The sequence below is a fragment of the Panthera leo genome, chromosome C2 (genome assembly GCF_018350215.1).
Source record: "Panthera leo isolate Ple1 chromosome C2, P.leo_Ple1_pat1.1, whole genome shotgun sequence".
In the NCBI taxonomy this organism is placed as follows: domain Eukaryota; kingdom Metazoa; phylum Chordata; class Mammalia; order Carnivora; family Felidae; genus Panthera; species Panthera leo.
The window spans coordinates 145,247,694-145,262,929 of record NC_056687.1 but is presented as its reverse complement, the minus strand read 5'-3'; the positions used below and the strand labels follow the sequence as shown (position 1 = coordinate 145,262,929).

The 15,236-nt window shown below is 38.9% G+C and overlaps 1 protein-coding gene across 8 annotated transcripts in view; it reads right to left on the bottom strand.

The window, feature by feature from the left end:
- Positions 1–15,236, bottom strand: part of RBMS3 (RNA binding motif single stranded interacting protein 3) — a 702,269-nt gene that overhangs the window by 241,623 nt on the left and 445,410 nt on the right. For all 8 annotated transcript variants that reach the window (XM_042955148.1, XM_042955152.1, XM_042955154.1 and 5 more), the window contains exon 6: positions 7,354–7,433. In XM_042955148.1, the coding sequence (XP_042811082.1) occupies positions 7,354–7,433 (80 nt within the window). The remainder of the gene's footprint in view (positions 1–7,353; positions 7,434–15,236) is intronic.

The window sequence follows — 15,236 nt, the reverse complement described above, 5'->3', positions numbered from 1 at the left end:
CCATATTGTACTGATTAAACACAATAGATTTTTCAATATTGCATTATAGTAGGACTAATAAGCCAATGTCGTACTTCCTCTGGGCAGGGAAAAGCAACATTATGTCAGCATAGAATAAGATTGTCTGTTTATTCTCAAGATATTCACTTTTTTTTATGTGAAAAAGAGAAAAAAGAAAAAGGCAACAAAAGGACAGCATGGGAATAGTGCTTAACTAGATCCAGTGGCACGAAGTTCAGAACTAGACCTAACTTCAGTATAAGTTAGGCAGGACCATTTGCCATGTGAGAACACAGAATTAATCATTGTGCTGTCCAAGAGTCAATGAGTTCTTCAAAGAAAAAACATTTAGACTGTCAAGATAATACCTTAAAAAGCAGTCTTGGAAAAAAAAAAAGAAAAGGCTTTTCAAAAAGTGACTAGAGTCTTTTTCCAAGTAAGCTTCCTTTTCTCATGAATATTTAGTATTCTCTCTGTATATTTCGATATACATGTGTCACAGAAAACTTTGCTAACAATTAAGACAAGATTCGAAGATTTATCTCAATGTTTTCCTCCAAGTTTGATGATGCACAGAAGCTGTGTATCAACCCTACACCCTCAGGAAGTTCGTCAAAATGAATACAAGCGTGAGGGTCATTCAATTCATGGAATTGTACATCAACACCAAAGAACATTTACCAAGAATCTACACTGAGTTGAGCAATAGCTCTTGAAGCAGCAAAAATAGAAAAACAAAAACGAACAACAACAACAACAAACCCCAGTGTAACCAACTCAGAATGAAATAAATAGACAAAAAATTACCTCAGCACTGCTCACACTTTCCCACCTGCTCCAGGGCAGATTAGAACTTCAGAGAAAGTCAAGGAAAGTTAAGTAAGGGGATCTCCAGTGTTGCTGAAGACTTCCAACATTCTAATCTGAAACCTCCAATTGTCCAGCTAAAGACATCTCTGTTTCCCTTACGCCAGCTACAGCCATCCTCACACTGGACCTCATTATCAATGCCTACCACTCCACATTCATCCAGGACCCAAACCTTGCAGGTTCCTTTCTCTGTGGCCCTAATTTTCTATGCTTGCATCCCACCTCCACTTTGCTGGCATTTTGACTGTTGTCTAGTCTTCCATTGTCTCCACAATTTCAGCCACCATCCACCTCTTCCCATCCTCAGTTATTTTAAGGTCAGCCATGTCACTGTGTCACTGGTGGCATTTTGTCCTCACCTTCTTCCATCCTTCTCTTGTTTAACTGAATCCCGGAGTACCATGTATCTACTACTATTCATCTTATCATCCTAAGTATGTGGTACATAAGTGCTGCTGTTAAAAAAAAAGTCACTAAAACAACGTATTTTGTCTATCGAATTCCCTTTACCACTTTAGCCTGTCTACTTTCTTCTACGGTCAGAATTTTTTTTTTTTTAATTTGTTTGTTTTTTGTTTTTGTTTTTTTATGGAGGCAAAGAGAGCAAGTGGGTCAGGGGCAGAGAGAGGGAGAGAGAGAAATCCCAAGCAGGTTCCAAGCTGTCAGCACAGAGCCCCAATGTAGGGCTCAAACTCATGTACTGTGAGATCCTGACCTGAAACCAAGAGTCGGATGCTTAACCAACTGGGTCACCCAGGTACCCCAATGGTCAGAAATTTTAAATCAAAATACAGTTCCCCATCACAATTCTGGGAACACCTACCTTAATTTGACTTTTCCCAAATCAGAGCTTGGGACAGGGTTGTAGTTTAATTGGGAGCTGACGCCAGGAAGAAGATATAATACAAAGGGAAAAGAAAGGCAGAGAAGAATGAAAAGCCAATAAAAGACGTCTCACTGAGCTTGTGTTACCACTGTGGACAACCCCCTAAGGAATCTCGCAGAATGTGACTCAGAATAGTCCCTCCAAAGGATGAGAGGCTCGATCTTAATCACTGACTCCCATAGCTCATTAATTGAGGGTTGTCCCCAGAAGTGAAAACTCTCCCAAAGTTTGCAGAAAACCTATGCTGCGTTGGGTGAGCTTTTATAGATATTGCCCTGAGGTAGAAAGATGGAGAGATTCAGTAGACGCTCGAGATGGAATGCTTCCAGGGTGAACAGAGGCTGCCCGCTTCATTTGCAGCTGTAATCACATGGGGGGGAAGAGGTGAGCATGGGGCACACTAGCCATTGCAATCCTTTCTAACCTTCTGAAGATGAACCCTTTACCTTCCCTGTCAGGCTTCTCATTTCCCACATTTAGCAATTTAATCATCTTTGCTTACTTTCTCCCTTATCTAATCAGTAACCAACTCAAACTTTCACAGTATCAAATGTGGCTCCATAGGAAGGTTGAGAAATGATTGACCAAGTCTACATCAAAGAATTCATACAGATTCTAAGACTCTACTGACGATGTCATGGTCAGGCTACTCTGCAAAGTTCACTAATAATACTCCAACAGTGTTTCATCCTGAGGCAACTATGTATTTGGTACCTAGAAATAATCAAGAAGGTATCCCTAACATTATAAATGAGAGGCTTCCCAGAAAGTAGCTTCTGAATATGGCAAACATCCTCTTATTAATGAGAAATCTAAACTGACACCCAGTTGGGGATTGCAGTATTTGCACAGTTTATCATGCCAATGATGTTTTGGTTTCACAAAGATGAAAAGCTCAGAGGTAGGCAATGCTTCAACCAAGTAAAACCATAAAAATATATTTTTGCTAAAGTGGATACCACAATACTTTTCTATTTTTTGCCTTTTACACAACTACCATATTTGTTACATTGGTGCTTAAGAGACTGGTATCACTGAGGAAACACTGATCGTAAGGGTCTGCAACATCCTCTGATCAAAATGTGTATACTATTGCTCAACTATTCAGAATTTTGTATCACGTCTTTAGGTGAATATAAATTTCACTTAAATACATTGCTAAGATTTTACTTTGGGGAAATTTTAAATGTAAACAAATGGCATTTATTTTCATGTTCTTTAAAAAACAATTAACCAGACCTTAAGTATTTTTCCTCACATGCTCCCTTGAAACATACATATACATCCACAAACATACACATTTTTCATTTACATAAACACAAAATAGTAAAATTTATGTCAGAGCATCCATAAGGCACTTTTATTTATTAGAAAAATACGATTCCTCTGTCATTCATGTGGTTGTCTAAATTTCTGCTGGTCACAAGCTTTGTTACAATTAAAAACATCTCAAAATATGGTGAGCTCTCTCTCTACCTTTCCCTACTTCTTGAAGTTCAATTGGGGCTAGAAATGATCATGTAAAGAGTAAGAAAATCATACCAAAAGTGGATTATTCCATTTTCTTCTGCAAAGGCTGCTCCACTGATAGGAACATGTGCTTACAGGCAAAAGTCTAGTTTGAGAGCAAAACATGATTTATTTTTCTACAAACTAGCCTGCGTGTTCCATTCATCAATACATGTCCTTACATGTGGAAGCCTTTCCACATGGTGCATCACTCTGCTCCGGGGGCTCTTTGGAAGTGAATCTTTCAAGTTTGTGCCCTACAGATCCCTGAAGTGTCTGGGAACTTACCCTTTGCTTTTGCCAGAGGTTTGAAAATGAAATGCTTTGGGCCTGCACAATGTTGCTATGCAATTCATTATGGGACAAAGAAACGTCTGGGGTTAGGCAGGCAAGCAACTAATGATCCTTCATTTTGTCCAGAAAACATCAAGATCGATATGTAGGACATGCAACATTTATGGAACACTGTGTTTTCTTTTCCCTCTAGGGGAAGGAAAAAATACTAGATGCTCACTTTCTGCAGATGGCTACATGATCGACGCTGGCCTCTCCTTCCTACCCGCTAGTAGCAATGCAGCCACGTGATCTTTGTTAATTTCCTGTACTGTATATACCAGAATTTAAATAACTTGATTTTTGGCATGCATAGTTTGCTTCATTGATCCAGGTAACCAAAATCTGGAGACAATGTCATAATCCAAAGTGAACAGAACTGGTTGAAGGCTCTCATATGCATCAACGATCCGTGATGTATTCATTTAAATTAGATCTTTTTATGAACAAAACGGAGGAGCCCAGAGAGAGAAAGCATGACCCAAAAGAAGATAACTGCAGTTTCCTTCCAACTCACATAATCTGTCAGCAGGAATCAAAATTAAATACTATCATAAATCATAGTTAATGAATAAACTGTTTCTAGACTGACAAATCAAAATGGAAGCAGCAACATAAATGTGGTCAATGTTATATGTCCTTGCGAATATCCCTAATGTTTTTAGAATTTGAAAGTCAGAGCAATGCCAGAGTTTTGGGTTGAATTGGATTTGTTTCTTAATCTCTTATAGAAATGACCCAGTAGGGGATTTGGAAACTAGAGGATCATCTCAGGAAAATGATTAACTTTGTATCTCCTTTAAGAGAAATCATCGTCAAGGGTAACAGAAACCAATATGGCACAGTATTTGCCCAGTGACATGTAGACATTTCCCCAAGTCATTCCTAAACAGAGAAGTAAAGAATACAAATTTGGTACCAATTGTTTTCTATTTGTTTACAGTAAGATAAAAGCAGGGGTCTAGTATAGGATGATTGACTTAACATGCAATCCTTTCTATAGCTTTCTTAGGGCCTGAGAATCTCAGGTGATTATTGGATCATTGTGGGGCCATCAATCACACATCCTTAAAGCCTTACATTGAAATCATCAATGTGGGTTCCATAAAACCACAAACTTTTAAATTCAAAGATACCAAATCTTGATAATGTAGAACACTGAGATTTTTCTAATTTTGTGAATTCTACTTTAGTTGCAGGTGGGTCAGATCACTTATAGGTGGTTTTAATTAGTACACCCACAAGCAAGGACAGTCTCTCTAAAGCTATGTTAGGATTTAAAAAGTTAGGCAAGTGGTCATTTCTTTTGACAATATCAAAGGAATCATTTCCAATTTGATATCAGGGTTCATAGTGACATCCCACTTGCAGTCTTCAAGATGGAATAGAAAATTGGATGAAGATATGAGTTTTTGAAAATAACACTTCAATCATCCACAACAAATAAGCAGTGAGGACCAATAAAGGCAAACAGCATACACTCATGTTTGATTTTACCGAGTTTGACTTAATAAATGACCCAATGAGGGCATTTTACTCCTGGACTTAATACCCACATTTTGCATTATGTCTTATTTTATTCCATATCAAACTTAAATACGAAAGATGAAGTATCTTCTGTTAGTGTTTGAAACTTTTATTAAACTTTGTTTGACTCCCAATGCATAAATAATGAAATTCAAGTACTAATGATGATTAATGTCATATATCTAATTCTATTACATGGAGTACAAATCTCAGAAGCATAAACTTGTATCTTTAAGAGTTTTATAACTGAGCACAATTATTTTGCCTCTTGTGTTCCCATGAGATAAAAGTGAGTGAGAAACTCATAACCAAGTTCTTGCTATTCACAATGTTTCCATTGGGTGTAGCTATGATATTAGACAGGTTGATATCACAGCCTGCGTATTCAGGAAGGATGCCCAGACATTGGGGGATTTATAGTGACTTTCTTTGTCTGTATCATTAAATTCTATTAGTCAGCTATGTTCTATGGGGAAAACCAAATAATACAGTTTCAAATCAATCAAGTCAAGAAGGATTTCAATGTCTTTTTCTGAAAATGAAGAAATCTAAAAAACAAAAAAAAACCCTGAGATGTGATAAAACTTGAGTCAACAATAATTTCTACATAATTTGCTTATTCTTAATTTTATATAACCATCTAATTCATACTTAGTTTAAATGCCTCCTTATAGATAGGCATCTGTTGGGTAAAGTGGATAAATAAGGGGAGAATCTGCTAACAATGCAACCCCTTTATTCAATGATGGGTCTGAGTAGTGTCTTAAATTGCCTTTTATGCTAAAAGGAAAAAAAAGAAAGTATTTCTCCTCAAATGCAAGGGCAGCTTACATGCTGAGATGAAAACTGCTAACTCTTTTCTTAACAACACCATATGTCTCCAATTGGATCATAATGCAGTTGGTTCTCAAGGGAACGTTATGCATGGAAGCTAACCAGATCGAGCCACAGGCTTAGCTAGCTGTGTGTGCACTCTCTGATTAACCAGGAGATGCGACTTTGGATTTTCCAGATTATCTAAGTGAGTGTCTGAAGGGCCTTTCTCCTTTCCCAACACCCTCCCCAAACGAACCCTGACTCGCATCCCTCTACAAAAATATTTCTCTTTTTGTTCAGATTTCCTCTTCCGTGTAACCTCGATACATTTTAAGGAACTGAAATGTTCAACCCCTGAACTCTCTAACCATGGGTTTTAAATAGTGAATACATTACATAGCAAACATTACAGAAGCCCAGCATAAAAAAATCAAAAGGAAACTATTATAAGACTGAAGAGGTCACATTTCCCCCCTGAGAATCACCAAAAACAAAAGAGCAAACCAATAGACCAATATGCATTATTCAGACATTTCTTTATCTACTTATTATAATTCTTTCTTTTTATCCCTATGTTCAATCTCTAATATTTTTATGCATGAGTAAGATATATTTTTAAATTTACTTACTTGTTATTAAACACTTGCCATATATACTGCTGGCTGATTAATATCAGGTTGAGGCATTGCTAGCTTAAGTCCTAACACATAGGATGTATTCAATTCTTTATGCTGAGTGTAATCTTTTAAAGCATAAATTTATATCATCTTACGATGTACATAAAAGCTTAAGAATTTTGCCATGGCCAATGTGAAATGCCCTGGCAGAGTCAAGATTGGTGCTTCTCAAACTACCTCTGATGAAGGGACAATTAAAAAAAAAATTCAAAATGTCAGTAACTTGATATGTTTTTAAATATGAGATTATGCATTCAGATTTCATGGCAATGTCAAATTGTTACAAAAGTTTCTAAATGCTTACTCTCCCTTTCTCTACCCTTCTTGTGATGAACTGGTAGGAAATGTCTGGATACTGGCATCAGTCTGTGTACTCCACGGTGACTATCACTGTTGAGATACATTATAAAATAGAAATCAAGATACCCACATGAATGACAGGAGTCCCAAACTGCCTTCACTTGAAGTGCATTTTACACTATGATTTGCTGTGTTTTTCTCCTAATTCACTGTAGGCAATCATCAGCAGAGATTCCAAAGAAAGGCCAGAGAAGAAACACCAAGAAGGCTTTGGTAGTTTTGAGAAGAGGAGTTGCTACATACTATTAAAAAACACACAGTTACCAAAGCAACCTTTCCTTTCCAGTGACCAACCAAGGGCTTTACCATGTACTCCTTCTAACAATAACAATAAGCCTAGACACAATTGCATGATTACTTAATGGTATTTCTTACCTGGGATGCCTGGTGGTGTTTTCAGATATTTTCCATTAAAATGTTGAATTACCACTTCACATTTTTCAGTAGACTCCATTCTGGAAAAAGAGGTAAACAGGAGATCATGTACTTTCATACAGTTGTGCATGTTCCAGAAGAGTACATAAAAATGAAAAGGAAAATAGGCAAGCCGTGGAAAAGCTTGATTTGAGGATTCTACCGGAAGGGTCACCATGACCGCCATGATTAGGTGACAGAGTATCACAAACTCGCCATTGCTGAGACTATGATTTACTGCACTGAAAGTTGCCTCGGTGGATGGCTCTGTGCAGAGTTCTCTCCCAGAGGTAATACTGAGGCAGTATCTTATGTAACCCACAGAACACCGTCTGACAATTGAAAGTGCTGTAAATATCTATGGAATGTCTGAGTTAGCAAACCTGAAAGGTAGGTCTTTTGGTTCTTCACAGAGAAGGCTCCGAGGCTTACACAGATGAACTACCTTGCCAATAAGGGGCAGAGTTGAGATTTTAACTAAGGCTTGTCTAACACCGAAGCTGAACTGCAGCTACTAAGCAATTGTGCTGAGGACTCCACAAAACGAGTTGACGACATGTGCTGTATTTCCACCGCCTGCAGTGTAGAGCGATGATTAATACGGTGGTAAAATCAGCATCTCTGACGCTTTTATTGAAAATGCACTGGGTGAAGGTACAAAAGGGAATCATTAGGTGCCCGGAATGTGAGAGGAGAACATAAACACGTAAACTTCAGGTCCTGAACTTCCTTCATTTTGAATTTTGGAAAATCCTCTATTTTCTCCTACTAGATCTCACTATCCCTAAACTAGGTTTCTGGGGCCAAATTTTGCCATCTCACTTGCAAGCTAATGAATGAGCATTTTGAACTCTATCAACATCCTAATGTCAATATTGGCAGGGTTGCCCTATCCTAAGTAGACTCGGATTGGCAACATTTTCTAAATAATTAACTATAGTTGGGCTTTATTATTTTATGACAGTGGATGGGGAAGATAAAAATTAAAGGGCTGGTTCTGATTAAAGCAAATTAAATCCCCCAAACAGTACACTAGAGGCAAATACAAATTTGAAAAGCAGATCACACACATATGAAAGATGTGTATGAAATGTGTGAAATTTGTCTAAAAGGCAAAGTATAATTTTGGATTTTATGCTATTATTCATATGAGCTTTCTTCAAATGGAGCCCTTTAGCTCAAGTTATAAAACTTTCCTACCCCTAAATTTTCTGTGTGTTTTCAGGAGCATATTACACGCAGAGGAAACAAGATAAGGAAAAAAATATACAAGCAAATGCCAAATAAGTTATACAATTATTATAGTTACAGGAATTCAAACGTGAGAGGAATTCCAGAAACCAGGGAAACACTGAGAAGTGGGCACAGAACGCCAAAAGGGCCCTTAGAGAAGTCATGAGGGCAGGGGGCTCACCTGACCCTGCGTCCTTTTAGAGGAGGTGAGGTAAACAGAACACTGTGCCTGAGTGGAAGGTTCCAGGGGTGTGAGGACACCAAACTCTCAGAGATAAGCTCAGAGATGCAGACAGAACATCTGAATTTTCAGGTTAAAGAATTCTAGATAGTATCAGGAGCATGTTCCAATGGGGGGCTATAATTATTTTCCGATTCAAAATTAAAAAAAAAAAAAGATCTTTTCTGACATACATTCCTATGAGGCATGGGATGGAGGCACATTTTTCTGTATTGATACACATGGCAAATCTCTACCTACCAAGCAACAATGACTTCCCAGGTATGAGATGAGTACAGAACGACAGAGCCAAAAATTTAGAAGAAGCCTATACTTGGTTTAAAACTCTGCTGGCACCATCTTGAAATTCTTAGTGACTTTCTAATTAGGGGTCCTGCATTTTTATCTTTCCCTGGGTCCTACAAATTATGTAGCTGGTCATGGTATGACAAGAAAGTACAGGAAACCAATCTGACTCATTAGAAAGTGCAGGAAACAAATAGGTTATTATTCATTTATCAAATGGTCCAATGGTTCCACATAGGCGTGATTTTATAGAACATCTGAAGAATGAATCAATTTTATGACTCTTTAAGCTTAATAATCTACAATTTTCATAAATAAAAATAAAAACAAAGAGAGCATTTTATTTACTGCTTAATCACAACTTCCCCAAATCAGATGATATTTGGGGTTAGGAAAACAAGATGAATCTTTCTCCATTCCAAATATTTAGGAATAGCTAAGTACAATTTTCCTAACTCCTTCAAGGTTTTCTTTTGGTGGAATCTTTTACAGTAAATCTTCCAACTTGTTATTGTTATCATTATTATTATTATTATTTTGGAAGTAGGAAACTTCCATTTCTAGGAACAAAAGAATTCTAATTTTGCTCTATCTTCCCACAGGATCTACTATCTATTGTCTCTTAGGAACAATAACCTTCCCTCCTACCAGAGACATGAATGGGAGAGGAAATGTAAGCCCTTAATTACTACAGATGTTACTTTATGGAATTTTTATTCCAGGAGAGCTACAGAATGAAAAGCTTATACCCTAGAGCCCCCTCCCTGCTCAATTTATCTCTGGATACTCATCTAGATAAAAGGCAGTTAGAATCTAAAGCTTGGTTGCATGAGTCCTACAAATCAAATCCTTTCTCTTTGTCTTAAAATGACATGGAATTCTAAATGAAGACTAAACTAGATTGGGGTGTGTGTGTGTGTGTGTGCACAGGCTTGTTAATTCTATTTAATGTGTTTTAGGAAATACAGAGGAAGCCAAAGTAGAAAATCAGGTGGCTCACCCACTCTACCCCCCTAAAATATTTTTGCTCTGGATTGAAAGCCTCAAGTCTTCCCTTTTGGATTCTAAGTATGATCATCTTTTCTTAAGACTATTTTACAGCCATATCAAGCCGGATGGGGGCTGTTTCTGGTAACACAAAGACAGCGGCGTAGATTGTTCACTTTGGCTTCATTCAGATTTAACTAAGTGAATGTCTGCAGTGAGCCTTTAGAGACTCTCGTCTCTGAAAGAATAAATGCAATAAAAGTCTGTTTTCTGTAGCTGCCGGCGCTTAGTGTCAAACCATGTTATGCTGCACCACCCAGCAGTGACAATTTCATTTTAATACACGGGGCACATTTTAACAAGGCAAAGCAGTCCCAGCAAAGGTGCAGATAGAGGAGCTATCAAGGGAAAGGCTCAGTGTTCCTCTTGCATTTTATGTGGGAACAGAACAAAAGTGAGGCTCGAGCTCTAGGGGGGAAGATACCGCATTTGAATAGCCACCTTTGGAAGAATGTGTCCATTCTCTTCTCAAGTTCACAATTAGCCACTTTGAAATGCCAGCTCAAGCTATCTGCAATCTGGCCCACGCTTCAGTTGAAACTGACACTAGCATTATGAAGTGAGTTTGAAAAGGCGGCATGCCAGACAAAGCTGCCTTTACACGTCGCTTTCAGACAGGCCACTGAATCACTACAACCACATCTATTCTTCCCAGGCGGTACCTGAACCCCCTTGAGTACCTCAGGACAGCTCGCGTGCCAGGCCAACCATTCACCCGAAGATACATTAATTAGGTTCTTACAAGGCTCCAATCATTGTATAAAGCTTCAGGGTTTTCTGTTAGGTCTGATGTTTAAATATAAATACACATTAAAGGTCCCGTTTGACATTCTTTCTTGTCTCAGTGCCTAGGAACCTGGCTTCAGTGTCATTCAAAACAAATCGCAGAATTGTGATTAAAAAAAAATCCTTTTTTTTTTTTTTTTTTACAACAGCTACTAAGGGGAACCAGTTTCACAGCCAATACAATTCCCACAGGCAAATTACATCAGAGGAGAGCTTGATCCAGTATTAGTAGAACGTTCTGGGTCAGACTTAACACACCAAGGTGGAAGAGAACTTTGCAAAATCATCTGCAGCCCATCTATCTCACCTCAACAGAGCATCTCTCAGTTTATGATCTTGAAGCAATAAGCATTATTAACCATATATTTAAAACAAATCCACCCCGTCATTTATTTTGGTTAATTAGAGGTTTCCGCTATTGTGAAATTTTTGTGGTTTTGCAATCACAGGCTCTGTACAAATTATTGGCAACTTAGAATATCCAACATTACAAGCCAGTCATCCATCTAAATCCGGTTGGAGTTGCGCAAAGGGTCAATATCAACAGATTTTTTAAAAGTACTAAAATGTGCACTCTTTCTGAGATTTCAAAAATAAATTACATCACTTACTGCTTCGTCTATTGTAATGGAAAGAACAACAGTTGAGTCCCAGGAACAAAGACTGAGTGAACAAGCTGAATTTTCTTCTTCGTTTTTGCAATGTGTGCTCTAGTTTGTGCAATCTGTGCTCTACCTGCCAGGTGCTTGACATTCTTAGGATGCAAGTGTCATAAATGCTTAAAAACAAAGCAGAGTGGCCTCCTCCCATTGTCCTTTGCCGACACCCAGGCATTTGGGTGATGTCTTACTCAGCATTAAAACACATTCCTCTTAGGATACGAAACTATGGATAATATTTGACCAATTAAAACCCACTCCAGAGTTTTAGAATCACACAATTTCAGGACTAGAAAGAGCCACGGATATCAACTTCTAAATTGTACAGATGAAGAAACTACTACCAGTTGCCTTGTCTAAAGAGTAGTCAGTGGATGAGCCTGAAACAGAATCTTTGTCTCTTGACTCTCAGTTCAGATGGCTTACCTGGGAGACGTGGAGCTCCATTGCTGGCCTCCCATCATCCTTCCTGATTTCCCATACTTGTCTACTTTAATGCGTCCTGATGCTGGAAAGACCTTGCTACCTCCATTCCATTCAACCTCTACTAACTGGCCTGTGATCTGATGTCACAAGAAGGGCACTTCACATCTTTGGGAATCTTTCCAAAAATCTATACATAGTATGGATACTATCATGAGAAAAACATCAGATAAACCCAGATCTGGAGACATTCCCCAGAATACCTGGCTAGTACTACCTAGGAAAAACAAGGAAAGTCTGATATTGTCACAAACCTCAGCTGAGTGATCAGGCATGACAACTACATACAAAAATGGTACCCTGGACTGGATTCTAGGACAGAAAAAGGATGTCAGTGGAAATATTAGTGAAATCCAAATAAGTCTGGAGTTTAGTTAGTAGTAATGTACCAATGTCAGTTTCTTAATTTTGACATATGTACCATGGTAATTAATGTAAGGTGTCAACAATGGGGGGAAATGGGTGTGGTGTATATGGGAACTCTTTATTACTTTTATAACTTTTCTGTTAAATTAAACTTATTCCAAAATAAAATATTTACTTAAAAATGACTGTAGGGGGGCACCTGGGTGGCTCAGTTAGGCATCCGACTCTTGCTTTCGGCCCAGGTCATGATTTGGCAGTTTCGTGGGTTCAAGCCCCACCTCGGGCTCTGTGTTGGTAGCACAGAGCCTGCTTGGGACTCTCTCTCCCTCTATGTGCCCCCCCACCTCCCCATTAGTGCTATCTCTGTCTCTCTCAAAATAAATAAATAAACTTAAAATAAATAAATAAATAAAAATGACTGTAGGGGTGTCTGGGTGACTCCATTGGTTAGGTGACTAACTCTTGATTTTGGTTCAGGTCACGATCTCATGATTCATGGGTTTGAGCGCCACAATTGGGACTGGCAGCACAGAGCCTGCTTGGGTTTCTCTCTCTCCCTCTCTCTCTCTCAGCACCCTCCCTCAAAATAAATAAATAAACTTTAACAAAAATAAACAAAAATGACTGTACATTATAATTATTACCAAACTATTTTTAAAAATATCAATTCTGGGCCCAAGCCCAGGAGATTCTAACTTAATTGCTTTGGCATGAAGTCCAGGGACATATTTTTCAAAGTCACCCAGGTGATTCCAGTGTGTAGCCAGGGCTGAAAATGACTGTTCTAGAGCTGTTTGTCAATGTCCCAAACTGGATGTTTTGTCTGGACTTCAGAAAAGTTCTAAAGATTCTGAAATGGTTGTCAACATTTAACGACTGGGAGACTTCACACGGAAATCTGGATTCCTGATTCCTCTTGAAAGGTAAGATGATCTATTCCATGTTTTCTGCAGTGGCAACTAAGGTACAATAAAAATAAATTTAGACTTTGCCCCTGGTTTCTGACATAGAACTCCTAAACCGGTGGTGATAGCAATGTCCTTTGTTACTTATAATGAGGCCCTTTTGGCTATACCTGAGTTTACGTTAATGAGATGACTCAAGATGGGACCCCTAGATAGATCCAGAATGGGGCTGATCACCGCAAAGACCAAATGATTGGAGGTTTGGAGACTTCAGCCCCACTCACCACCTCAGGGGTTGGGAGAGGGGTTAGAGATTGAGCTCAATCATTAATGGCCAGTAAATGAATCAACCATGCCCATGCAATAAAACCTCCATAATAACTACTAAACAACAGAGTTCAAACATAAGTAAAGTGTTTTCATGAGTTCTGTGGTTGTTCTAGTGAATCATCAAATCTGAGGGGGTCAAGGGAACCCATGACTATATAGTTGGCTTGATAGAAATGTGAGTAGCTCTTGCTATTTGGGGCTGGGGTCTGAAGTGGGGACAGTCTTGTGGGACTGAACCTTTAACCCATGAGTTCTGATGATAACTCTACAGAGTTAGTGTTAGAACTGAATTCAGTTCAATTGTTGGACACCCAGTTGGTGTCAGATAATTGGAGAAATGGTATGGAAAAACAACATGTATGTGTTATTAGAAAAAGCCACATGTTTGGTTTGAAAAAAAAGACATCATGGCAACCATGAACTAAAGTTGAATAGCTGCTTTCTTTTTTTTTAAACTTTAGTGTTTATTATTATTTTTGAGAGAGAAAGAAAGAGTGTGAGCAAGGGAGGGGCAGAGAGAGGGGGAGACACAGAATCCCAAGTAGGCTCCAGGCTCTGAGCTGTCAGCACACAGCCTCACACAGGGCTCAAACTCATAAACCACGGTCATGACCTGAGCTGAAGTCGGACTCTTAACTGACTCAGCCACCCAGTCACCCTGAACAGCTACTTTCTTTAAACAGAGCCAATTTGCCATCAATCCTACCAACCTCTATCAACTGCCAATGTTGAGGTAAAGTAGCAGATGCTTAGTTATCGTTGACTACTTTTTCTTTGCTTTTTTTTTTTTTTCATTAGTGAAGTCCAGGGGAAAGAAAAATAGTTAATTTATCCATGAGTTTTCTGTTTGCCCCTCTTTATATCTTCTCTGCTCTATGCCTCGAAGAAGTGATCCATCTATGAACAGTATTGTCTTAGCTCTTTTATGTGATAGCTTTTCATGGGGTTCAGCCACTGGGGGCCTGGTAGGAGTAGAGAGAAGTCTGGCCAGCTCCTCCCTATTCTCTCTTTGCTTTGGCACTATCTCTCTGGCCGGGACTGCATCTCTCCCAGTTTCCAGCTGCTCCAGGCAGCCCCTTCTCCAGGGCTCTGGGTCTTGCTGGCCCTGGGAGCACTCCTGTACCTGCCTTCAGCTGTCTCAGGGTAGTAAGAGCTTCCTTCTGGTCATCCCTGGGTTTCTCAACATCCTTTGTCAGATCCCTGCCTTCTCCCCACACTTTTGTAAATACTGCTTCATTCTAGTCTCTTTAGATGAATCATTTGGGGTGAAATTCTGTGTGCAGCCAGCATGCTGATGGCTATGCCATAAAACTATCAACGCTCGAGGAACAAAATCATCCTGGAGGCTCTGTGTTTCAAGAAAAATGGAAGGGGGAGAGAAAAAAAAAAAAAAGGTTTCTTTTACACTCAGTCTGGGAACTGCTTGTTTCTTAGATTATCTGCCAACATCCGGTTGACACCATAACCTAAATCTGTCTTTTACCCATAGGTTAATGTTTTCAAAAGAAG